General features: G+C 59.2%; 1 protein-coding gene across 7 annotated transcripts in view; it reads left to right on the plus strand.

Moving 5' to 3' along the window:
- The window catches only part of TSNARE1 (t-SNARE domain containing 1), a 146,414-nt gene extending 121,264 nt beyond the window's left edge, over window positions 1–25,150 (plus strand). For 5 of the 7 annotated variants that reach the window (XM_077166649.1, XM_077166652.1, XM_077166651.1 and 2 more), the window contains 3 exons: window positions 6,199–6,357; window positions 21,435–21,507; window positions 23,407–25,150. In XM_077166649.1, coding sequence (XP_077022764.1) covers window positions 6,199–6,357; window positions 21,435–21,507; window positions 23,407–24,158 — 984 coding nt within the window. In that variant the 3' untranslated portion in view covers window positions 24,159–25,150. The remainder of the gene's footprint in view (window positions 1–6,198; window positions 6,358–21,434; window positions 21,508–23,406) is intronic. The other 2 variants (XM_077166650.1, XM_077166653.1) reach the window with 1 other exon arrangement.
- Window positions 25,151–26,159: the final 1,009 nt, after the last annotated feature.

Here is a 26,159-nt window from a genome sequence, read left to right on the forward strand (position 1 = left end):
CTGAGTGGGACAGGGGCATAGAGGCAGGGGGCTTGCCCAGGTCACCTTGCCGGCCAGAACCCATCCCAAGCTCTCCCACCCCTCCCCTGGGGTTGTGGCGCCAGGCACTTCTGAGGCAAGCCCGGTGCTGCTCTTGCCACGTGGGTCCTCTGCATGTGCTCTCACTGCACCTGGATGGGCAGTGCTGCCGGGGTGGAGCACGCGGTCCCTCGGGTGTGGGATGTGTACGGACACAACCGCCCTGTCCCGCAGACAGGCAGAGTGGCTGGAGGGTGGCTCACCCCCCCACGGCCCCTTGGCCTGTACCCCTATGCCTCGGCTCCATTGCATAGGTTCTCTCCCTGACACCCTGGACGCTCCGGGAGGGGCTAGGGGCTGCAGAGTGGGAGGGTGGGGGTGCAGGGCCTGGCACAGGGCCAGCGTCCTCCTGGCGCCCAGCTGCCAGGCAAAGCTCACTTCCTCCGCCCACCCGGGAAGACGAGGAGATAATTACTGCCTTGAAGAGGAGCACTTGTCAACAGATTTTTTTCGGTCTCTTACTTTATATTTATTTATTTAAAGGCCTCTGCTGACTTCCTTGGAGGGAACATGTTCCGCCTGTGTTAGCATGTTTTGGAGGAAGGGCCTCGGCTTGGGAAAGGGAGCTGGGTTGGTGCCCTGTCACCTGGACAAGTCTCTGCTCTCCCAGATCCAAGGACTGGTACCCACCCCGCGTGGTTGTGATGGAAATGAGAGGAAAACTGTGTATTCCGGCTGGTGGCCTGCCGCGCCATCTGCAGACGCCCAGGAGTGGTCAGCGAGGGCTGTCCTTGCTGCTCGTCGTGCTGCTCCCAGCTGCTGTCTACACAAGGGGCCACGTGTTCTGAGAAGGGCACCCCCAGCCCCGGTCAGCACGCATGCACACGTCGCTTTCATAGCATCCCAGGCCTGCCTGTGCTGGTACTGGTCACAAATGCCATCATGTTCTCGTTTGTGTAATTTTTGGTTTTCTGCTCGTGCCTGGGGCTCTCACTCTCTCCACTCCATCCCAGGACCTGGCATGGGTGCCCTAAAAAGGCTCAAGGAAAGAATGCAAGGCAAGGTGGAACCCTCTTTGGGTAGTTTCTGGAGTCTTTGCTCCACCTGCCAATCCACAGCCTATTGTCCCCCTCCTGCGGGCTGTGGGGCCTGCAGGCAGACTGGCAGGGCCATGGAAGGGCCTGGATGTCTCCCTGACTGCCAGGAGAACCCGGGCCCTTCTAGATCTGACAGGGGCCTGCCCCTGGGGGCTCCACCTCTGACAGGGAAGACAGGTGTGGCCACAGGTAACACCCATACTCAGGTAAATCTTCCAGAACCCCACCCAGCACTTCTCTGACATGGGGACGGCCACCTGAGCCTCAGCAGGACGGAAGGTGATCTTTATTTCAGGCACACAGGTGCCCAGTAGCCAGCAGGGCCATTCAGGAAGCAGCTTTAAGTAAGGAGGGCAACCTCTACAGCCCTCTCCAGGTGGCCAGTGTGGAATCTCCCAGACTTAGGAGACTGAGAGCCAGCTGGGTGAGCTATGATGCAGGCCTGCCTTTGAGTCCCTGGCTCCTACTGCTCAGACACAGAGCCCGTTTCCCTTTATTGCCAAAGGCCTGGATTTAGCACCCGCCGGCACAGGCCCTGGGCCGGAGCAAAGCTGCCCTTGTGTTGCGGCAAAGCACCAGGCAGGGGAGCAGGGAGGGCGAGGGTGCCAGGGCAGCCCCTTGGCAGGGCCCCAGCTTTGTCCCCGGCAGGTCCAGGGCCTGGAAAGCCACAAGCATGTGTCCCCATTGGGGTCCTCATAGAAATGTCTGTGCCACCCACAGGGCACAGCAGTCTGCCCTGGGTAGGTTTCAGGAGCCACTGTAAGAGCCCTCGAGAATGCTGTTTGGTGCTGTATGGTGTCCCTTGGTCCAGAAACAATCTTTCCTCTTGCAATTCAGTAACAGAAAAGAGTGCTGTCTTCTTTCATGTATTTGTTCATTTTGTCTGCTCATCCATTTCCTCACTAGGCATCTGTATTCTCATGTGTGAGCCAGGGCCCATGTAGGGTGAGTGCGGGGTCACTGATGAATGCAGTGCCCAATGGCATATGCTGACACCCAGGAAGTGCATGGAGGGGAGGCAGCCAGGCTCTTCATCACACATCACTTCAATCCTGACTTGTGCTAGGCACCAAGGATCCTGTAACAAGTAGCCACCATCCTCCCACCCAGGAAATTCCCAGCCTGGAGGGGCTCAGGGCAGTGGGCATAGGGGCTAGGCTAGGTGGAGACAGAGGGGCCAGCCAGTCTAGGGGTTCAGGAAGAGCTTTCTGGAAGCCAGGCAGCCTCAGCTGACTTGGATGAGGCAGGACAGCAGGAACTGTGTGTACCACCCTCTTTCCTTCTTTACCTTGGTTACCAGGAAGCTCCAGTCAAACTTTTGTGCAAAGCTTCTTTTAACCTAGGTTTTCTGGCCTCTGTGGCCCATTCCCTTCATTGCTTTAATCCCACTGAACTTCCACTAATTACTTATGATTTTTCCTAATGAATTTCATGGTTTGCAGTTTTTATTATAACTTCTAAAAGTATAAGCTGCCTGACTTTTTCCTAGTCAGGCATACTATAAACCTAGTTGGGGCAGACCCACTCACTGTATGTAATGTGTCTACATATCGTATCTCTGACATACGAAGATCTGGAGGGTTCAACATATATTTTTGTGTGTCAAAAAAATTAAGGCCTAGGGTGACAGAGCTGCCTGGTGTGTGACCCTTGCCCAGGAGGAGACATGTCCAGGCCAATTGCTACCCAGGGGGTTGGGACCACAAGGCGAGGGCTGCAGACCAGGGTTGTGAACGTGCCGTAAGAACCACCGGGACCCACTGCCTGACTGCACATTCCCCGCCGGCCAGTGGCACTGTGTGTGTCTGGGCAGGAGGGTCCCACCGGAGCCCCGGGCTCCTCCCAGACCCGCTGCAGAGAAGGGCCCTGCGGGCACTCAGGAACTGGCCAGGGCCTTGCTGGGTGGGGTGGGTGGGTGGGGGTAGCCTCAGGCCTTGGACTGGAGTCTCATCAGGCCACCCCACCCTTACCCACACCCTGCCTCTGTTGGCTCTTCTTTATTTTTGTCACAAGCTTTTTTTTTTTTTTAGAGTTTATAAAAAAGTAACTTCAATTTTAAATTAATATATAAGATTTTCCAAAATTTACAGACCCTCTGTACCCACCAAGCAAGAACTCCCCCTTCCCTGGTCTCTGATAACCCCTGTATTAGTTAGGGTTCTCTAGAGAAACAGAATCAACAGGGAACACTCACAAATATAAAATTTATTAAAGTGTCTCATGTGACTGCGGGAACAGAGTCCAAAATCCGCAGGGCAGGCTGTGAAGCTAACAATTCCGATAGAGGGTCTGGACAAACTCCACAGGAGAGGCTCACCAGCCGAAGCAGGAAGAGAGCCTGTCTCTTCTGAATCCTCCTTAAAAGGCTTCCAGTGATTAGATTAAGCATCACTCGTTGCAGAAGACACTCCCCTTGGCTGATGACAAATGGAATCAGCTGTGGATGCAGCTGATGTGATCATGATTGAATTCCATGAAATGTCCTCATTGCAACAGAGAGGCCAGCACTTGCCCAACCAGACAAACAGGTACCACCACTTGGTCAAGTTGGCACATGAACCTGATCATGGCAACCCCTAATCTACCTTTTGGCACTAGGAATTTGTTCTTTCTAGATATGTCTTATGAGATAGTAATGGTGTTTGTCCTTACAGGTCTGACTGCTGTCAGTGAGCGTAACCCCGTGTTGACACACCTATCAGAACCTCATTCCTCTTTATAACCGACTAATATTCACGTTTGCTTAACCTCTCGTCAGTTGTCCACTTGGGTGGCTTCTGCCTTCTGGCTGCTATGAATGAAGCTGTATAGCTGTTTGAGAGCCAGTTTCCAGTTTTGTTTTTCTCTTGGTTTATACTAGTTGTGGGGTGGCTACGGCACATAGTAATTCTACTGTTAACCTTCCAGGGAGCCTCCCAACTGCTTCCCACGTGTTTTTGCCTTCCTGCACTGCCTCCCTATGCTCCAGGGCAGGGGACAGGGATAGGAAGGAGGGTGCTAGGGGCATTTGGGGGGAAGGAGAGTGCTGAGAGTTGTGGGGGTGGGGTGGGGCACGGGGGACAGCCCCATCCCCTCGAGGTCTCAGAAAGCGCAAAGGGGAAATGAGGGGTAGGTCAGCTGTAAGCACCCAGGTCCCTGCCTTCTACTGAGGATGGACTGTGGAGGGGGGAGGGCGAGGAGCTGTGCGCCTCCCTGAATGCACACCCAGAAAGGAGACAGCTTAAAGGAGGTGGGGGAGGGAGCTACATTCACCTGCTTTGGGAAAGACGGGGCTCCGGAGGGTCTCAGGTGTACCCCCGCTGCCACCTCGGAAAGCAGCACCAGGTGCTCAGTGCACCCCAGCGCTGGTCCACAGCAAAGCCATGGGCTACATATATGCACAGAGCAGCCTGGGGCCTTCTGTCATGGGACCAGGGCATGCACGGTCTGCTGGAGAAGAAGGGGCTAAGAGAGAATAGTGCATGCAAAATCCAGAGCCCTGGGTCCTGCGGCCTGCTGGAGCTGGGGTTTGTTCTGTGAGCACTGGAAGCCACTGAAGGTTCTTGAGCTGAGGAGTCACTGGATTTAATTTGCATTTTAAAATAAATCCTCTGGCAGCTTAGCAAGGGTGCGGGGGTTGAAGGTGGGGGCAGGAGGGCTGCTGAGGGCCCGGGACAGTGGAAGTGGCTGGCTTGATGGGGAGAGGCTCCTGGCAGGCCCACATCTGCTTGGTGCTTTCTGTGTCCCCAGACCTAAGAAGCACTGTCCTCCCTCTGGGAAGGGCATCGAGAGGGTCAAGAGTGGGGTTCAGTAGATGGTGCCCTGGAACTCTGCTGTATGGAGCTGGAGCCCTTGCTGGGAGAAGGGTGGATGGCCCCTTCCTGCAGGGGTCCGCCTGGAATTGAGGCCTGTGGGAGGGGCAGGCAGCAGGCTAGGCCAGGCCACCCTTCTGCCCAGTCCCCGGGTCTTTCGCATTTCCTTTTTGAGTACAAACAGGCACATACACATGCCCAGTAGGAAGAAGGGCTGCTGGGATTGTGGGGTGGGGAGCACCCTGTGTTACCTGGCTTCTTAAGGGTGGGAGCACTGTGGGCTCCGGGTCCATAGTCTTTATTGCTGCACATTTTCAGTTAAACATGTTGGACACACCAGAGTGCCAGGGGGGCAGGGGCTGAGGGTAGCCCCCATCTTCACATATACTTTGGGGGAACATCAATGCACTCGAACCCCAGTTGTCCCATTGTAGAGCAAATGGAGATATTTGAAAAGAAAAGCCACCATCTTACTGAATTTCAAAACCTGAAAAATTAATTAAATCAACGAAGACCAAAATGAAAAAAATATATAAAAAAGCCCTCCTAGGGTCCAGCCACAAGGGCTGGCCTCATGGAAGATTTGCAGTCCCACCTGGAAAACATGATGTAAGTGAAAGAGGAGGTAGCCAGAGAAGCTGGGTGTTATCTGGAGGTTCACAGAGAGGCCTGTGTCCCCCAAAGTTCCTTGGTGACGGGCCACGTCTTACTCATCCCCATGTCCCCAGCTGGGTGTCCTGGGCCTAGGGCAGGTAAGCATCCTCCCTCCAGGGACGGGCGGTGGGGACAGGTGGAGAAGCCTGCTGAGCTCTTGCTGCAGCTGAGCCTGAGCTGGCTAGAGGGGGGAGGACTGCAGGGATGGGGGGCAGCATGTACCCCCCCTGCCCACCCTCATCCTGTCCTTGCCCTCACCCACGCCCAGAACCCCTGCTCCCTGAACCCTACCTATAACCGATGCCCCTCGGCCCCAGCCCCATCCTTTCCCCATGCCCCACTGGTCCTCCACCTCCCTTCCCCAATCACCTGCCCTCCTCCCCTCCCCACACCCCATCCCCTCCCCACGGTTGACCACAAACCTGGTCCTCTGCAAGCCGTGCAGGTGACCCCTGGCGACACAGAGGCCCCAGCCTACCACCCCACCACCCCACCACCCCACCAGGACTGAAAACCCAGGTTGCCCGAGAGTGCAGTCAGCTTCACCTTCCCGGCATCAGTTTCCCTGCCTCTGATGGAGCCAGGTGAAGGCATGGGGGATTCTGTGCTTGGTGGTAACAGTCTGTTTCTGTCCCCAGCAGAGTCCCCGAGCCCCCCTGGCCGAGCTGGCGGATGACGAGAAGATCTTTAATGGGGGTGACACGTGGCAGAGCCAGGAGCAGGCCTTGCTCCCAGAAATCAGCGAGGATGACCTGGAGGCCATCCGGCTGCGCGAGGAGGCCATCCTGCAGCTTGAGGTGAGGCCGGCCTCAGGAGTGCATGCGTGGCGGTATATGTGCACGCGTGGGAGTGCATTGCACGCATGGGGATGCATGTGCACACGTGGGGGTGCATATGCATGCGTGTGTGCACAGTGGCCCATGGCTCTGTCGCCCTGCCCTGGCACACACTTGCCCTGAGGCCAGCAGATGAGGCCAGTCTGAGGCTTGAGACTGGAGGGGCAGGAGCAGGCCATCAAGAGCTGACTGTCCCCAGCTTTCTGGTCCGCATGATGGGAGCCTCTAGCACGAGGAGCCTCCAGAGCCCTGCTCCCTCCCCTCTCCCCAAGTCCTTTCCTCTCCAGTGGGACACCAGGCCTCTGCCCAGGAGCATGGGGCCGGTGAGCAGCCACATGTCCAGTGCCATGGACAAGCCTCTTGCTGCACACTGAGATCCCAGGAGGCTGAACGGCTCCGTGAAGGTGATTCAGTGTCTAGTTTGGTTTGCAATTTATTTTTTCTGAATGGGGGAATCAACTGCTCAAAAGAGCTGAGCCTGCAATTTGATTATGCTGGCAGCAGGGAGCAGTCAGGGAGCCGGCAGCTGTAGGCTGTGGGAACTGCTTGCTCTGCACGCTGGCTGTTCTTTTACAAGACTGTGTATGTGTGATACAGCCCACTCAGCGTGCCTTGAGCTCACAGATACATTCCCGACAGCTGCCAAACACGTGCCATACTTTGAGAGGTGCGTGTGAGAGTGAGTTGGCAAGCCCCCTTCCTGGATGCTTTAAGTGCATTTGGAAAATGTAGCAGCTCGGCGACCTCACAGGGACCCACCTTAGCTCAAGGGTCCAGATTCATTCAGGCCTCTGGCTTCACTCATGGGGCCGCCCTCCCGCAGGGGTCTGGCTCTGCCCTGAGTCCTGCTCCTTCCATCCAAACCTGGGGTCTTGCTCCCAGGCATCCATGAAGGGGCTGAAGGGCCCCTTGACAGGACCTTGCTGGGTGCCAGTGCCCCCATGCTGGCCAGCCCTTGAGGAGCCAGTGGGAGACCCAACTCTGCCGTGGCAGGGACCGTCGGGATTGGGGTCCACATAGCTGTTGGTGTGGGTTGACAGCTTCCTGTGCTGGGGGATTGTCACCACTGGGCTTTGGGAAGGAACCAGGCAGCCTGATGTTGGTGAGAGCCAGGTGAAGGTTCTTTGTGTGGCAGGGATGGGCAGGGTGGTGGGCTTGGCTGGGCAGGCCAGGCGCTGTGCGGTGGCTGCTGCTGGGGTCCGAGGAAGGGGAGGGACCCGGGTGGGGCAGGAGCTGCAGCTCTGGGTCACACGGAGGTTACCAAGTAATCTGAACTGCAGTGAATTTACCCCTTGGCCTAGGCTTGCGGCACACCTGGGAAGCTGGACACTCGGAGCCCCTCGCTGGCTGGGTGCCTGCCCTGGGGACTTGCAGGAAGATGGTGGGGGCAGCCTCATGGCCTGCACCAGAGCCTATGCCGTGCCTATGGGCGGGATGGAGAGCGAGGGGAGTGGCCGGAGCTCTGTGGTTCTCTGAAAACCCAGGGCCTGTCCTCCTCTCCACTCCTTCTGGTCTTTGCAAAGGGAGTTTGTTGCAAATCACTATTAGCCTTTCAGACCCTTCCCCAGATTTGCAAGTATCCTGGTGACAGCACAACCCAGACATGGTCAGGGAGGGGCCTGCAGGCTGGGGGTGGGCTAGAGTACACAGATGTGACTGTGGGCCCCCCACAGGAGTCTGTCCCCAGGGGCTGGCACCCAGCGGGCAGGCCTGGGGGTGGGGGGTGGGATCTCTCCGGCAGTTACCCCCGCTTGAGGACTGGGGCTGAGGCTTAACGTGGGCGGTTATTTTGGGGTGGGGTCTGCAGGGAAACAGCCTCAGAATGCAAATTGGGCAATTTCACACCTTGGTTTGCTGCAAACTGTTTGCATGTGGAATTTAGTAGACTTGCTATCACCACCCACACAGCAGGCCCCCCTCAGTTTGGGCCCCCAGCTCAGACCCCTCCCAGATTCCCTGGGGGCTTTCAGAGTTGCCTGATATTATGCAGTTAGGAAATCAGGCACAGGAGCACTTGAGTACCCCGGAGAAGCTCCTGTGGCCCCGGCTGGCCTGGGGGGTCTCAACTGGCCATATGCAGTGGAGGGTGGAGGACACATGGGGACACTGAGACCCCGAGGGGGAATTAGAGGCGCCATAGCCGGCTTGTTTGTAGCGGGTCCTTCCCTGCCAGCCTCTCCTCGCTTAATACCCTGGTGTAATGCCCTGGTGAGCGTTTCTGGGGCGGACCCTGCAGCTGGGGACGGAGCAGTGCTGAGGATGTGGAGGCCTGTCCTGGCTCCCAGCTGGTGGAACCCCCATCCCCCTTGGCGTCCTTTCCCTTTTCATCCCCTTCCTCCCCACATCCGCCCTTCTGGCAGAAAACAAGGTCCCAGATTTGGGACTCTCAAGTCCTGGCTTTAGGCCCCAATTCTGCCCCTGTCTTCCAGGGGGGACCCTGAGCCACTACTTCCCGTGTCTACCCCATCTGTAAGGTGGGGGCTGGTGGGCGCGTCTCTGAGGTATGGCCAGTTCTAGAGATTGCTTGTCCCTCAGGGTCCAGAGCTGGTACAGGGCTGTCCCTGGAAGTGCTCCGTGGCTTACCTGAGGGTCAGGGGAAGGGAGATGGCAGGCCAGGTACTTCCCTGGACGAGCTGGCCTCTGCCCCGTTCTAGGAACTGCAGGAGGGGGATTAAGAGTTTGGGGGGCGGGGCTCCATAATGACTTCCACCTCGACCTTCCCTGTGGCAGCTGGCCTTTTGTCAGCGCCTATCCTCTGGGACCCTTGGGTGCTTCCCAGAGTAACCTAATAGCCAGCCTGGGCAGCCCAGGAGAGGCCCCTCCCCAGAGAGGCCTCCCTGCTGCTCTAAGGGGTCTCAGCCTCGCACAGAGCTCTTCCCCCTCCCCACAGAGGTTCCCCTCTCCCTGCAAATATTCCCCTCCCCACAGAGGCCTCCCTTCCACCCACCCCTTCCCGGACACACCTGAGACCACCTGCCCCTCTGGCTTCGGGGAGGAGCAGGCAGCCCAGCGCCCCAGCTCCTTGGGTCCTGGCCCCTGTTAGAATGTACACCCTGCAGTCACGTGACCATGCGCTTCCCCACGTCCCCAGGACCAGCATGAGTGGACACAGCGGTCCCCGACGTTTGCCAGCCCTGTGCCACCTGCTCTTGCCCTGGCATATGTTCCTCCTGGGGCTGGCCCTCGGAGCCCAGCACAGATTTGAGTCAGGCCTGGGTGTGCATTCAGGGAAGCCTGCAGCCCCTCGCCCTCCCCCTCCACAGTCTGTCCTCAGTAGAAGGCAGGGACCTGGGTGCTTACAGCTGGCCTTCTGCCCCTCGTTCCCCCTTTGCGCTTTCTGAGACCTCGAGGGGATGGGGCTGCCCCCAGCGCCCTCCTCACCCTACAGCTCCTTGCACTCTCCTTCTCCCCCACCATTGCCTCCAGCACCCTCCCCCCTACTACCCCCCCCACCTCTTTCCGGCCCCCCACCGCCCCTAACACCCTCCCCCATCCCCCCCAGCGTCCTCCTTCCCATCCCCCACTGCCCCCAGTACTGTGCCATGTGTCCCTTGTCTGTCTTGGGGCAACCTTGCAGCTCTGTCTGGTGTTCGGAGCTCCGCCTCCCCTGATGGCTGTTTACTGGTGTGGTGGCTCCTAGAGGAACTCGCTGGCACCAGGCTTGGTGAGGGGGGCAGGGATGCTGGCACGCAAGGACACTGCCCCGAGGCACTTCTTCCCAGCCCAGGGTGCCTGCAGGGGCTGGGCTCGCCCTTTTGGAGCCCTCCCTGGTGGAGCTGGGGTTTCCAAGACTGCCACGGCACCCTCGAAGGTACTTCTTAGAGCCTGTAGATTCAGGACCCCACATCCCTTCTCACCACCCAGTCCACCCCATGGTGCTGGGTGTCTGCTGTCCCTCTGCCTGTCTGTCCCCTCACACCCCTCAGAGAGCTTCCTGGCTCATGGGTAGCCTCCACACTGCAGCTCTGTGCCCACCTGTGCCTGCTGACCTGTACCCCTGTGCCCATCTGTGCCTGCCATCTGGGCTGATGCTGCCCAAAGCCCTGGCTGGGGTGGGCACTGGTGTTTGGGCTTGGGTCTCCCACTATGGCCTCGCCCCCCTCCCTGGAATGCAGCTAGGTTGAGTCCTGTGTGCCTTCCCTGCTGTGTGCCTTCCCACCCCGAATTCAGTGCTAGAACCACGAAGCCCAGGAAGGAGAGGTGGGCTCTGGGGCCATACAGCAAGGCCGTGGAAGCCTGGGCCAGGAACCAGTTCTCGTGGTTTGCGTGCAGCCCCCTCACTGTTCCTTCCAGCCTCTCTAGGAGGGGGGGTGCCCTGGTCCTGCCTTTGCTAGGTGCCAGTGGTGGGAGGATCCCAGAGATACCACCTGGAAATGGGAGCTATGTGTGGGTCATGATGAGGAGAGGTGCCCCCAGTGGCCAGTGGAGCCAGGGGCCAGGGTGGCAGGGACCTGCCTATAGAGGCAGGAAGAGGACAGAGAGTGATAACCCTGCAGATGCCTCACAGGCAACCCTGGTCCCTTCCCCAGGAGACCTGCCTCCTGCCCAAAGCACGCCCTTGCTCCTTCTCCTTCCTGCAGCCTCTCTGGGAACAAGGCACTGCTGGGCCCCCACGTGCTCCAGCACCTGAATCTCACCCCAGGAAAGTGGGGTGCCCTGGGTCCCATCAGCCGTGACATCTTGACCTTCTATCCCCAGCATCATCTAGACCCCCAGCCCTGCCCCTGCAGCCGGCTCCCTCCCTGTGCACTCTGAGGCCTTGGTCCACCCCTCCTGCCTCTCCCTCGGCCCTCCCCCCTCCCCTTCCGTGTCCCGGGTCCCCAGAGCCGCTGCATCCTCCCCCACCCCAGGCCCCCTCCAGGGAGCAGCCCCTTCTTGGCCCCAGGCGGGCTATTCCCAAACCTTCTCCCCCAGGGCAGGCTCCTGACACCCTTTCCCCCACCTCCCCTGCAGTTTTTTCACTCTTTTCTGAAGACCACGTTGGGGTAGCATTCAAAATCAGGGTGAAGTGAAAACAGGGTGGGTTCACAGAGTGACACCAGAAGGAAGGTTCCCCAGCAGTGCCTTCACGAGGGCTGGTCGGGTGGGGCTGGAGTCAGGCCAGCCTGTCCCCACTTCCTGGGCAGGGGACAGGGGGCAGGGTCTCCAGGCAGGAGTCCTGAGGCTTGAAAAGAAGCCCCGGAAGGCCTTCCAGACTGCTTGCCCCGCACGCCTTGGTTCCCTCCCATCAGCACCGCCCCACCCACCCAGCACTCCTCCCCAAAGTGTCTACCAGAAAAGTCAGTCCCAGGGTCCCCTGGCTTCCTGCAGTTTTTTTGGAACCCTAGAATATTTCAGTCAGAAAGAACCTCAGCAGCACGCACCGCTGGGGCCCTGCCTGAGCACACACCCAAGTTCCCAGAAGGGAGAGGCTGGTAACTGGGGAGGCAGGGGGCTTCTAGGGGTCACTGACAGAGCAGGCCAGGCCCCAGATGCCTCACACCTCCTCAGAGTGCTGTCTCCAGAGTTGGGGAGCCCTGGAGCTGCTGTCTTTGCACCTACACTGTGAGGTGTGGCTTTTACCCCCTTCTCAGCACCCCTGCCTGTGAGCCAGTAGTCATGGGAGTCCCTGGGGAGGAAACTGGGGCCCAGAGGGCCCCAGAGGCTGGAGCTGAAAGCTGGGCTGTCAGGTGGGGCCCCACTGATGCACAGGGGACCTAGGGGGAGCCTGGGAGCTGCCTGTGAGCATGGCCTTGCTCTGAGAGTCACCTGCAGGGACGAGGGGGCTTCAGGGACATCAGAGTGCCGGGAAGCAGAGCAGGCAGTGGGCTGTGCCTGGCAGGGCCCCCCCCACCCCGCAAGCCCACTTGGTGCTGGGCAAGGCTGTGGCTGATGTCCTTGCAGGATGGATGCAGTGGAGGGCAGCTCTGCGACTCACTCAGCAGAAAGGGAATTAAGGAGAGCCATTTTGGGGAGATGCTCCAGAGAGAGGGAAGTTGGGGGTATCCCAAGGCGGGGTGCCAGGGATGCAGAGACCTGGAGGCAAGGGGGATCCTGAAAGATGGAGCTGAGCAGGCAGGGCTGGAGCCATTGGTGTGGTGGTGAAGCTGGCTGGGATCCAGAGAGAGAAGCCTGGGGCATGTAGGAACCCCATGGGGTGTGTGGAAACCCCAAGGGGCTGGGGAATGCAGAAGTAACCCCCTCCCTGCTCACAGAGCCCCCCTACTGCACCGTCTGGGGGCTGTGCTCACCCTCCCTACTCAGCTGCCGAGCTCCTTCAGGTCTCCACGGCCTCAGGAGTTAACACAGCCTTCTCTGGGGGCGGAGGTTCTCCCCTGGATTGGGGGCGGAGCAGCAGGCCAATCTGAGCTGAGTCCTGGGTGCCCCGTGGATGGTGACAGGATGGAGGGGTGTTCAGGGGTCATGACTTGGGGTGGGGAGCTGCCCCTGGGCGCTCATTGCAGCAGGAAGCACAGGAGAAGCCTGTGGGTCACACCAGGCCTGGCCTCCGGAAGCTTGGTTGAGGGAGCCTCTCAAACTCTGCACCCTGGCCCAGCGGCTTTCTTCACCCCCGCTGCCCCCCCCCCCCAGCGGGTCCCACCAGCTTTGTCCCAGGGGGAGCAGCTCTGTGAAGCCGCCCTGGGCTGCATAGCACATGGCCAGGCCCTTGTGCCTGAGGACACAGAGGGATGGGGTCTCGTCCCCGAGAGGGGAGCAGGGTGGCCCCGGACCTGCTGGCTGCAGCAGGTCCCGGCCAAGCCACTGCCAGGCCGGGTGACGGGAGCAGGTCTCGTTTGAGCCCCCCGCCCTTGCTCATCGGTGAAATGGCCACAGACTGTCCCTCTCTCAGGCAGTTCAGCAAACATGAAATACCTCTGTGACCAAAAGGTGACCCTGCCCCTGCACAGTGTAGCACTGCAGGGTCTCACCCGGGCTGGGGCAGTGGCAGCTGTCCCTGCTACCCCTCCACTGGTGCCACTCCCACTCAGTCCCACCAGTCTTTAGGAGTCAGCTCTGGGGTGGGCGGACGACCTGACCTCACCTCCACTCAGGTGTCAGCCCCTAGGGAGGCTCCCTGCTAACTGAGGTGTCAGGCCCGCAGAGGTGCAGAGCTGAGGTGCTAATGGCTGATAATGGCCCAAGGTGTGGCCCTAACAGGGGCTCATTTGCATTTTCACGGGGAATTCACTACAAGCCTCAGAGCTGTCAGGATCCTTTAGGTGCTGGAGAGCTGTGGCCCCACCCCCCAGGAGGCAGCATCCACCCCCAACACTGACCCATGCCCAGCACCCACCCCCACGTACTCACATGCCCTTGGGCATGGTTGGGGCTGGCATATCCGGCCCTCCTTGTGAAGGCTCCTGGGCACTGCGTGCAGGTGTATGGCGTTTGGGGGCTGTGAGCCCAGACCCAGGAAGGGAGTGGGGTGCAAGTCCACCACCCTGGGGAGGTTCCCATCTGCTGGGTCTGGGGAGTGGTTGGGAAACTCAGGAGGGCTTGGAAGGGCTTGGGTGAAGCTGCTGCACACCAGGTGGGGACTGAGCTGGGGTCGCTTCGGGTCTTCCGGGAGGCGTCTGGGGCCTGCTGGCGAGTGGTTGTGGGGCCCAGAGCAGCCTGCCTTTGGTCTGTCTCACATCTGTCTTCTCAAACTCCCAATGCCTGCACCCCTGTTTCCGTTTGCTAAAGCTGCTGGAATGACATGTACCAGAAGTGGGTTAGCTTGTACCATCGGGGTGTACGCGCTCACAAATTCACAGTTCTTAAACCATGAAAATGTCCCAGTTAAGGCATCAGCAGGACTGTCCTTCTCTGAAGAAAGGCTGCTGGCATCCGGGTTCCTCTGTCGGATAGCAGGGCACATGGCCGGTGTCTGCTGGTTCTTTGTTCCTGGTTTCCTTGTTTCCAGCTCCTGGTTCCATTGGTTTCCTCTCTGAGCTTCTGTGGGTCCTTTCTTAGCATCTCCAAGGCTTTTCTCTCTCAGCTCTCTTGGCTTTTTCTGTCCTTTATCGTTACATAAAGTACTCCAGTAAAAACGATCAGGACCCACCTTGAACGGGAGGGGGGTCACATCTCAAATTGAAATAACCCAATGCCCCATCACAATAGGTCTAAAAGAGGCCATGAATTAAAAGAACGTGACCTTTTCTGGGTTATATAACAGATTCAAGCCAGCACACCCCACATACTGCCCCACTGATGACCTTGCTTTCCATTCCACTGAGAAAGCTGGAGCCTTGGGAGAGAACTCCCAGAGACCCCAGAGGCCCCCTCTGTCCTTCTGGCCTGCCTCCAGCCTGCTCCACCTCCTCTCCAGGTGCCACCCACGAAGTATGTACTCCTGCAATCGACCTCATGGGCACCGGACACACCTTTCTGCCTGCCCAAGGAGGCCCCCTCTGCCTGTCTGCTCCCTCCTTTCCCCCTCTTTCCTGGGTCTTTGCCAACAGTACACAGACACCCTGCAGTTGCCCCCAGCTGATAACCAAGCGTCATCTTTTGAGGTTACCCCCATACCTGGGATGTGACCTCAAAAGATGATTCTTACTCCCCTCAAATCAGGCTCTGTCCTTTTCCATTATTTCCTTGAAATGCCTCTTTGGAGGGTGGCCTCCGTGCTGCCCAGTCTAGGGGTCCTTTCTCAGCCACGTCCCCTCTGATGGCCACCAGCCTTTGGCGGAGCTGGCAGCTTGCCCCTTCCTCCTCAGTACTCATTCTTCAGTGGCTTCCCGGCCCCAGGACTGCCCTCCGCTGTCCCCAAGGCTCTTTCTGGATGGCGCCTTTCTGTCCTCCTTTCTTCAGATCCAGGGGATCCCCCGGCCATAGTTGCCCTCTCCCCTTGTCTGCTGGGTGGCCTCCGTCAGTCTTGGTCATGAAATGTCTGCAGGCGCCTCCCTAACATGTATCTCCAGCCTGGCCGCTCCCCAGCCTCCAGGCCCAGTGTCCCACCGCCTGCTGGGCTGCTCACATATGTCTGTCTGACCCTCTGTGAGCTCCGGGCCCCACCTGCTCCTTCTGCCATTTTCCTAGCGGACTGCAACTCCATCTTCCCAGCTGCTCTGGCCAAGCCCCTTGGAGTATCCAAGCTCTCTCTTCCTCACACCCCACATCCAAAGATGTGACAGAGAACCCAATGGTGTCACCACCTCCCTCCCACTGCCTCTGCTGCCCCTTGCCCACAGGATCCTCGTTTCTCACCTGCTCACGGCATCTTTCTCCTAACTGACCTCCTGCTTCTCCTCAAGCCTTCTTCGCAATCTTGGGGAACCACCCCCTGCCATTTGCACCCACTGCTCTGTCCCCGTCCACCCATCCAGCTTCCCCTGCCACTCACCGTTCCTCACCAGGCCTGCTCTGCTCCTTTGTACTTGCTTTTCCCGCTGCCTGGAGCCTTGCTTCTCCAGGTTCTCACTCAGCTCAAGCCCTCTCACCTTCATGGGTTTACTTAAATGTCATCATCTAAAATTTCAGTCCAACCACCCCCTCAAACACACACACTCCAACACTCCCTAAACCCTTCTCTGCTTCATATTTCTTTTTGGCACTCAGCACCATCTCATATACTGTTTGCTGAATCCATTATCTTGTTGTTGTTAATTGCCTTCCTGTAGAACATAAGCCCCGTGGAGGAAGGGGTTCCTGCTTGCTCTGGTCCTTTCTGTATTCCAGCCCTCAAGGGCAGGTGGAATGAATAACTGGCTGGTTATGTTTTATGTACTGGAGCTCCATGGAAGATGTGAGTTTTAAGAAGACGGTTCTGCTGCGTTATTTATGTGCATCTCCTCATCAGTCCAAATGCCCTCTGAGAGCGAATACTCTTGTTTCATGTTTTTTTCAGAGGTGAAACCAAAGCTCAGGGAGTCACGGCCCTCGGCTGACATTATGTGTGGCAGACCTGGGGTTTGCGCTCAGGCTGCCTGCCTCCATGGTGCATGCCCTGCCCCTCGGTGACCTATCAAGGAGGTCACCAGGGTTACTTCTCAAGGTGAAGGCAGAGCTTGGGGCAGATAGAGCCAGCCCCACCCGGAACCAGATCTGTTGCTGCGGCTGCAAGCCCTCCTCGGCTGGAGATGGGCAGTGGCCTGTGTCCCTGGGCTGGAGTGAGGTTGCCTGATGTGGGCACGAGCCCCCAGCCCACTGACAGCCTCCAGCAGGCACATGGGGCCCTAGTGCAGCCAAGGGAATGGGGACCAGAAGCAATGGGCCGCCCCTGCCACGTCTGCCCCTGGCCTGGCCACTGCCCCCATGGGGGATCTCCCTGTCAAGCTTCTCTCACCTGTGAGGCCCTGGCACTGGAGTGCTTGCAGCACCTGACCCAGGTGCAGGCAGCGCCAGCTGCTCTGTTGCCATGGCTACCGGCAGGCCTGGGAGGGAGGAGGGTGGGGATGCAGTGATGGCCCTGGAAGGCTTCGGAGGCTCCACGTGGAGCACCCAGGACGAGCCCAGAACCTGGCCACTGCGGTTGGCATGGCACAGCCCGAATGCAGGGCTGTGATTAATCTGGTTAATATCTAAATGGAAATAAATAAATAAATAAATACAATTTGGCTATTATTCCATTAACTGGAACAGTTGTCTGTCGCTGGGTGGTTGCCAAGATCCTAATTATATGTAGAAATTGTGTGATGGGGAGAATGCAGCGGCATCTTTCCCTTCGCGTTCTTGTAAGGAGCGACGCAGACGTGTGCACATGCACACTCGCATGAAGATTTCATTATTTCCCAGCAAGGTTGCTGTTGTGCAGTGCCAGTGAAAGAAGAGAAAGAAGATTCTGGGAGAGCTTTTAATGAGTTCTAGTTTTAGAAGCAATCAGAAAAATAATTGCATGATTTAAACATTTACTAAGTTAAGGTTTTTTTTAGTCTCTCCTCTTTCTCTCTCCACCCCACCCCTGGCTTTCCCCCTCTCCTGCTTTTTCTCTACCCACGCCAGGGTGCCCTGGGTGCCAGCTACCGTCATGCACCGCAGTTGGGGGTGCTCGATGCCCCTCCAGGGCCTCAACCCCCAGGATCATGCAGGAGGGGTGTCTGGACTCCCAGCTCCCCATCCAAACCCCACCTTCCATCAGCCTCTGAACTGAGAGTTGGACATCTGTCTATCTGGAGCTTGCTCTCCACGCTAGGCTCTGGGTGGAACTCTGGGTCTCAGGTCCACCCTCGGGCATGCCTGGATGTTGGCCTCACCTGCCTCGCTTCCTGCATCTGGAGCCTAGGCCTGCCCAGATTCCCAGATCCCATGACAGCAACCCCAGGGACACTCATCAGTGCCACCTCCTACCCAGACACCCCACTTGTGCCTGGCGGCTGGCCCGCCCAGCCTACCCACTTGTGTCCCTCCCAGAGTCCTTCCCCCACCCTAGCCCCTCATCAGGGTCTGCCCCAGCTTTCAATAGCAGGTCCAGTTACAGTTCCAGTACTGGAAGGGGGCATGTCCAGCTGTCCACTTCTGTGGCCACTCTTCAGATGGGTGTTGACACCCTACCCTGCCTTGGTCCCTGGTTTGAGGAGGGAAAGCTGGGATAGGAATGGGGTGCAACCCTGCTCCCAGGCCAGTCCCAGCTGCCACGAGTGTCTTGGAGAAAGAGGTGATAAAGGGAGCATATCTGAAGCTCTTGAGGTGTCTCTGCCAAGGGTTTGGGGGCTGCAGAGCAGAGAACCCTTGAACCCGTGGCATCCAGGGCTGTGCTTGCTCTTGGCTGCTGGAGAAGTTACAGGGCAGGGGCTCCTGGCCCCAGATCCTCCTGGCAGATTGGAGATGGCCAGTGGCAGCACTGAGAGGGGTCTCCTGCTCAGAGCTTTTTCAGTGTTTGAAGCCAGTGGGGTCATTCAGTGAGGCGCCATGAGAGGTGGTGGCACACTGGGAAGGGAGAGCGAGGGACTGTTCCCACCCTCCCGGCAGCCTGAAGGTGGGGTCTCTGCTACCCTCCCTACAGACCTTGCTCCAGCTCCTTTCAGCGCTGGAACACTTGCTCCTGTGGTGCTCTCCAGCACCGCCCCCCAGCCCTGTGCACTTCAACTCTTCGCTGAATGTCCCTGCATGGCCTCTGTCTGTTTTACCACTAGCCCTGTACGTGTTGGAGGGCCGAGTGACCTCTGTCCCCTTGGCCTCTCTCCTTGGGTCCGGCAGGGGGTGGATGGAGATCTCTGGCAAGGCCAACATCTGGAAGATAGGGCTGCCTCCTTCCTCCCTGGGTCCTTCTGTCCCGCCGCACGGAGCCCCAGCACCATTCCAACCAGTGTTGCTAATGTCGGGGGCAGGGACCCGAGCAGACACCCCAACTGTGTGGCTGGCAGCAGGTGCCAGGCCTGCCGGCTCCCTCGGCTTCACCAACGCTGTCCAGTCTCTGAGGCCCACTTGCTCAGAAGCGGCCTTCTCAGAAGGCCCTGCCTGGGCCTTGGTGGGGAAAGCAAGTGTGTAAGTGTCCAGGGGCAGCCAGGCAGCGGGTTTGTAGCCAGCTGGGAAATCATCTTGTCCATGGTCTCAAATGCTCCCTGGAGCCCAGAGCATAAGTGTCTGTGCCCTGTTGGCACCGGGGATAGTCTGACTTGGGGATGCCACGTTCCCATCCTTAGCTGTTCCAGGCTACTGGTGTCCAGTGCTGCCCAGACCCTGAACACTCAGTGCAGGAGCTGCTGTCAGGGAGAGGTGACTGCAGCCACCTGCTGCCCAGCTCCCGCCCACACTGGCAGCCTCGGGCTGGGGTCCTGGGCTCTCTACCCCTACCTTCCCACCTTATCACTGTGGGTGCCCGAGGGCAGGCAACCACAAGCCTGCCTTGGCCGGTTGCATCTGCTTGAGGGTCGGGATTGTAGCTCAAGATAAGCCACCTCCCAGGGGGTGCACCCTGTAGCATCACTGGTAGGGAGGCCCAGCAGCTCCTGGGTTTGGTGACTTGCTAGGATGTGCAGCTCCCAGCAGCCACGAGGCTCTTTCCTATTTCTGTGAAGTGATGTGGTGCAGGTTGGGGCCCGACGGGCTTTGGCCTGGGGCAAGGTGGGCCTAAACTTGGCTTGGTATTCCAGCTCCAATGCTGACCAGCTGTGTGCCCTCATTACCCTACCTTCCCATGACTCCATCTCCCTCTCAGTGAAGTGGTGATGGCAGCAGGTGTGGGGAGGCTGAATTAAGGCCCAGAAGCCCTTACAAGGGCCCTCCTTGCCCAAGAACACAGCCAGGCTCAGGACAGGCCTCGGGCTAGGGCTTACTGAGGAAGCAGGACTGTCCAAAGAGGGTGAGGCCATGGTCAGTGGCCAAGGTAGAGGCCTGTGGGACGGTGGTCAGTTTCCAGCCTCTGATGAGTGAGTGGCGCTAACCAGGAATGCTGTTGTGATGGGACCAGTTGTGCCCTTGGTCTGGCTGAGCCTGGAGCCCTTGGTTGGTGACCTCACATCTCTGATTTAACCATGGAATCTGAGAAGGCAGTGGTGGGCTGAACTCAGGCCCAGGACCCCACTTCTAGCTGCCCACAGCTACTGTGCCACAGACACGAACAGGTGTGCAGTGACACCCTGGCATGGGCACCTGGGTGCACTCCCCTCCCAGTTTTCCTCCCCTTCCCAGCCACCAGCCAGATTCCCACAAAGCAGCTGCCAGCCCCTGCACCGTGCTTAAGCCCAGGAATTGAATTGCGATTGATAGTTCATGTCAGTTTAAGATCATGCTAATTGCTTCATTTCCCAGAACACTCCTAAAAAGAAAATGAATTTCCCTGTAATATTTTGCAGTGGGGTGAAATGACCCTTGCGGAAATTAATCTCAGCTCTATATGAGCTGCAGAGTTGGCGGGGGTGGGGATGTGGGCAGGGCAGGAGTCACACAGTCCCTCCTTCTCCCTCCTCCTCTATGCAGGGGTGTAGGCATCCACCCCTGGCCTGGGCTCACCCAGCCTTGTCCACTCACTGTTTGAGGGGCTGACCATGGCCAAGTGCCCATGAGGGAGGAAACTGGCTCAGAGGTGAGCTGGTATGCCCAGAGCCATGCTGCTGGTCAGTGGTGGAGCATTCCTTTCTGCAGGATGACTGGGCAGGAGAGCACATGGGTGGGTCTCAGCTCTCCCCTTTCTGAGAGGCCTGGGACATCATGGAACCTCACAGAGCCCCCAACCTCTCCTCTGTCACATGGGTACAGAGGCTTCTCCTCCAAGGTTGGTGCCAGAATTGAAGGGGTCTTACGTCCCGCCCTCCAGATGCAGAGAGTGAGCAGGGAGGTCGCGTTCTTCATGCTTGCCTCACAATTTCATCTGATGAAATTGAACAAGAGGGAGGATGCAAGAAGACAGCATGACATGCTGGGGTGGAGGGTTCCTAGAATCCTCCTGGCCTGAATTTCTGCTCTTTACCTGCTCACTAGCTTCATGGAACAGCTTAGTCCTTAGGTAGCCATGGGGCTATCATTTACCCACTCACCATCTACCCGTCCATCCACCCACTCACCCACCTGCCTATCTATCCATCCATCCATCTACCTACCCGCTATCAAATAACCCACCCATGCATCCACCCATCCACCCACTTACCCATCCATCTATCCCCCATCTACCCATCCATCCATCCATCCGTATATTCATCCACTTACTCCTTCAGTATTTACTGAGCAACACCCTTGTCTGACCTGGGATCAGTGCTGGACACACCGAGATGGAAAAGGGTAGGTGTCCCAAGCCAGTAGGGGTGGGCAGTCTTGGTTTCTGCAGGGTTGATGCTCTGCTCCAGACATTTTCTGCCCTTCTCTAGTCAGACCTCCAAGACAGGGTCAGTGAAATGGTTTGCAAGTCCCTGAGGGCAGATGCTAAGTCCCCAGCACTGAGTGAAAGAGCTCATGTTCCCAGGGTACTCAGAGAGCTTGATCTTGGCCTGAGAGTCAGAAACCCGAGTGTTCCTTGGCCCTGTTCACTCCTTCTCTGACACGAAGTGGCCAGATCAGCTGACTCTTGGGTCTTTGACCCCTCCGTGTCTCACTCGGGGCCCACTCACTCTCAGACAGGTTGCGCCCTTGACCCCTGCACCGTGCGGGCTGGGCAGCCCCTTCACGCTCCTGACGCAGTCGCCGTCTTGTTTCTGCAGAGTGACCTGTTGGATGTGAACCAGGTCATCCAGGACTTGGCCACCATGGTGTCGGAGCAAGGAGATGCCATTGGTAGGTGCCCCAGGCCATCCTCCAGACCGACTGCTGGACCAGAGTGCTTGCTTGCTAAGTCTGTACCTGCCTGCCCCTTCCCCAGGTGGGGGCAAGCTGCTTCCACCATGAGCCAGGCCCCATCCTGAGCCAAGAGGTCTGAGCATCTGCTCCTCCCCTCCTTCCCAGGGGGCCTCCCGGACTCCTTAACCGCAGCCTGCTCTGGCCATCTCCCCCAAGGGGAGGGAGAAGCCCCTCCCTCTCAGCTGCTCACTGAGCCTCTGGCCTTCCTGGGGGGGGGGGGGGTGCTGGGGACCGTGCTGCTACAGATGCCCCAGCAGCAAGTGCTTGGGGCCAGGAGTTGGGAGCTGCTTTTGCATGCTGGTTCTGCTGCTGACAGCTCAGCCTCAATTGTTTCTCTAGAACAAGGATGGGCCAAAGGCAGAGGCAGGCATGCGGGGCGGGGACAGGCATGTGAGACAATGTGCAGGGATGCACATGGGCTGGCCAGGGTAGGTGTCCTAAAGACCCACCTTCCCCCTACACAGACCTGGCCGGCTCCGCAAACGAGGGCACCTCCCCTCAAGCCTCAGAAGCCCCTCTCTGTACCCTCTGCCCTACTTTCCTCTTGAAAAAGAAGTAAGATACAAGGAAAGTGGTGGAAAGGCAGTGACCAGGGTGATGGCCACCACTGGTTCCCAGACAGGAGCCTGTTACCCTTGGGCCGCATGGTAGTATGGGGGTGCCTGGGGTGGGGTGGGCAGTGGCAGGGCCCCAGGAGGCCAGGCTTCTCCCACTCCCAGGAAAAGCCCCTATATGCTTCTGGGGGCCCAGCCTGCCGACTGCCCCCTTGGCTCACTGCCGTGGGCTGGGGTGCAGGCAGCCCTGTGGGAGTCACTGGTGAGGTCCCCTGGAGAGGTCCCCAAGCTGGACCTCCACCTTAGGAGCTGGCCACCCACATTTGGAACAGGTACACTGGAAAATAAGGAGGAAAAGATACTTTTAAAACCCTCCTGTCTTTACCTCGGTCCATGCCAAACAAGTTAGGCCACAAACGTTTGAAAATGGAACGGGTGGGAGCGTGGCCACTGGGTGCTGGGGAGGTCCCCTTCCAAGTGCTGACTCTGGGGTGCTCGGGCTCATCGCCTCCTGCCAGGGTGGGCTGGCTGTCGACCCCGTGTCCCAGGCAGGAGCCACTTGCCCAGCCTGTCATTTCAGGTCCCGTGGCCGCGTGGCAGCCCTACTCCAGCCGTGAATGACCTCCCCCTCCTCCTGGGCAGGGAGCCGTTCGGCATGAAGCCCTGAGGACCGGGTGTCTCCCCTGACCCAGCCATCCCTCTTCTGGGGGCCTAGATCTGCAGAGGCATCCCCAGGCCCGAGGGGCTCGTGCCGTCACACTGGGGCCAGCAGCTCTTGCCCTCTGCCCCTCGCTCCTGCTCAGACCTGGGCTTCTGGCAGGCACCTGCTCTGGAGCCCCAGCCCCCTCTCAGCTGGTGGCCCCTTCAGAGTGTCCTCTCCCCAGGACCCCAGCCCACCCCTCTTCTCCAGCCCCTAGCCCACTGGCCACCACAGTGTGCCTGCATCTGGCTGGCTGTTTGCCCAGGATGGTCTGCCCAGCTGGGCCCGCGCACCCATCTACCCACACCAGCAGCTCTGGGAAGGTGGTGGGGGGGAGGTGGGGAAAGTGGGTGGGGGGGAGCTCAGCAAGCGGCAGGGATCCAGCGCCTTCCGCTGAGTGCACCACTGTGTGCCCGAGGTGCAGTGACATGGGCTTCTCGACCCCGGGGCAGGGCACTCCTCCCCTCTGCAGACCTGCTGGTCATCCCGGCCCCCGCACGGTGCAGCGCTGTCCCGCTGCCTCGGTTCTCTGCCCTGCGGGCGCAGGACGGCCTGTGCGCTCAGCCTCCGCTGCCTTTCCAGGGTCCAGCGGCAGCAAGCCCCCCTGCCGGCGGAGCTGCAGCCCCGAACCAGCCCTGGCGGCCCTGCTGCCCAGCGACGGGTCCGGTCCCACGCGCCTGCGGCCGGGACCCCACTCCCGTACTAAGACGCGCAAGCCCAACTTCAGCCCCCAGGAGACGGAGGTGCTGGTGCAGAGGGTGGCGCGGCACTACCCGCTGCTGTTTGGGGTCCTGCGGGCTGCCCCCGCCCGGAAGCACCGCGTGTGGAATAAGATTCTGCAGGCCGTGAACGCACTGGGTTACTGCCGTCGCGACCTGGGTGACCTCAAGCACAAGTGGCGGGACCTGCGCGGCGCCGTGCGCAAGAAGCTGGCGGAGGGGCCGTGCGCCCTACCTGGGGGTGGCCCGGCCCCTTCCCTCATCCTCACGCCCATCGAGCGCATGGTGGCGGAAACCTTCTCGGCCCCAGCCCCCCAGGGTGAGGGCCTGGTGGCTGAGCCCCTGCCAAGTAAGTGTGCCCCCTCCGCAGAGCCTGTGCCCCCCAGGCCCACCCCAGGCACATCCCTCTGGTGCTGTGGTCTCCTGACAGCACAGCCCTCTAGAGTGAGACCCTCTGGGAGCGCTGGACCTGTGGAGGTGGAAAAGGCAGTCTCCTGCCCTCTTTGCCCCAGCTTTTTCTGGATGGGGATATTTAGGGTCAGGGGTAGGCCACGGCTGCTCCTCTTGGGCTCAAGGAGCTGCGGCTCAAAGTCAGGTTTGTCTTGGCCCCGATGAGATCTGTCGGGATGTGTCCCCAACTATAGCAGAGACCCCGCCGGGCTTGAAGTCGACCTGAGGTCATTAGGGTGCTCCCAGGGGGGCAGGCACTGTTCTCCACCCCAGGGACAGGTGCCATTTCCATCCTCACCCTCATCCCAGAGAGGCCAAACAAGCTTCCACAGGGCTCAGGGATTTGAACGCAGTTGGCACAGTCAGACTGTGGCCACCGCTGGGTTGATACCTGGATGCCAGGCCCCCTTCCGTGTCATCAGACAGGACAGCTATGGGGACAAGGGTCTGACGAGGGCTGCCAGCAGGGATTGTCCTAGTCCATCCCCCTATCCAACGCCCCAGAAGGGCCCTGGTCTGTGCAGACAGGGGTGTAGCGAGGAGGGGTGTGTCCCAGGCCCCTCGCCCGGGCCTCTCTGGCGTCTTGGGCCTGCCCAGATGGCATTTGCAGCTCTGCTTCTAGACGCCTCTTCACCCACCTTGCTGGGCCCTGGGTTGGTGCCCTGTGCATGGCTGAGGGCAGGAGGGAGGACGCAGGCGTACTCCTGGCGGTGCCTCTAACTAGCCTGTGGGTAGTTAGAGACCATCTTGGGATTTCCACAGAGTCAGGGAGGAGACCCGTCAAGCCTTTCCGTGCCCGCACTGGGCCTCCTGGATGTGGGGAGGGGTGGCCTCCTCCTCCTCCTCCTCTGACCCCTTCCCCTACTCTCATTCTGTGGGTCCTTCTCCCTGGTCCCTCTCAACCCTGAGACCTGGGTGGAGGATTTGGGGGCCTAGCCTCCCAGGATATGCTGTGTACTCCCCTCCCCCTCACATACACACATCTGGGCCCATGGGTCCCCCTCCAGGGACCACCCTTTGCCGAAAGTTTCTGTGCCTGGTGAGGAACACACAGGTGCTTGGCTGGGTCTTCCCTCCGCTCCAAGGGTGATGCTGGCTGAGTGCTCGTTGCTGCCGCCTCCTCCAGCACCTCCTCCTCCTCCAGCACCTCCTCCACCTCCTCCTCCAGCACCTCCTCTACCACCTCCTCTACCACCTCCTCCTCCAGCATCTCCTCCTCCTCCAGAACTTCCTCCACCTCCTCCAGAGCCTCCTCCTCCTCCAGCACCTCCTCCTCCTCCAGCACCTCCTCCTCCTCCAGCACCTCCTCCACCACCTCCTCCTCCAGCATCTCCTCCTCCTCCTCCAGAACCTCCTCCACCTCCTCCAGCTCCTCCTCCCCCTCCAGCACCTCCTCCTCCTCCAGCATCTTTCTCCTCCTCCAGAACCTCCACCTCCTCCAATACCTCCTCCTCTAGTCCCTCCTCCACCTCTAGTCTCTCCTCCACCTCCTCCAGCACCTCCTCCTCCTCCAGAACCACCTCCTCCTCCAGAACCTCTTCCTCCTCCAGCACCTCCTCCTCCTCCTCCAGCGCCTCCTCCTCCAGTCCCTCCAACACTTCCTCCTCCTCCACCTCCTCCTCCTCCTCCTCCTGTGCCTCCTCCACCTTCTCTTCCTCCTCCAGCACCTCTTCCTCCTCCTCGACCACCTCCTCCACCTCCTCCTCCTCCTCCACCTCCTCCTCATCATCCACCTCCTTGTCCTCCAGTGCCTCCTCCACCTCCTCTTCCTCCTCCAACACCTCCTCCTCCTCCAGGACCTCCTCCCCCTCCACCTCCAGCACTTCCTCCTCCAACACCTCCTCCTCCTCCTGCAGTATCTCCTCCTCCTCCACCACTTCCTCCTCCACCTTCAGCACTTCTTCCTCCTCTAGCACCTCCTCCTCCTCCAGCACCTCCTCCTCCTCCTCCACCTCCTCCTCATCATCCACCTCCTTATCCTCCAGTGCCTCCTCCACCTCCTCTTCCTCCTCCAACACCTCCTCCTCCTCCAACACCTCCTCCTCCTCCAGGACCTCCTCCTCCCCCTCCACCTCCAGCACTTCCTCCTCCAACACCTCCTCCTCCTCCTGCAGTACCTCCTCCTCCTCCACCACTTCCTCCTCCGCCTTCAACACTTCTTCCTCC

The sequence above is a fragment of the Tamandua tetradactyla genome, chromosome 6 (genome assembly GCF_023851605.1).
Source record: "Tamandua tetradactyla isolate mTamTet1 chromosome 6, mTamTet1.pri, whole genome shotgun sequence".
NCBI lineage: Eukaryota > Metazoa > Chordata > Mammalia > Pilosa > Myrmecophagidae > Tamandua > Tamandua tetradactyla.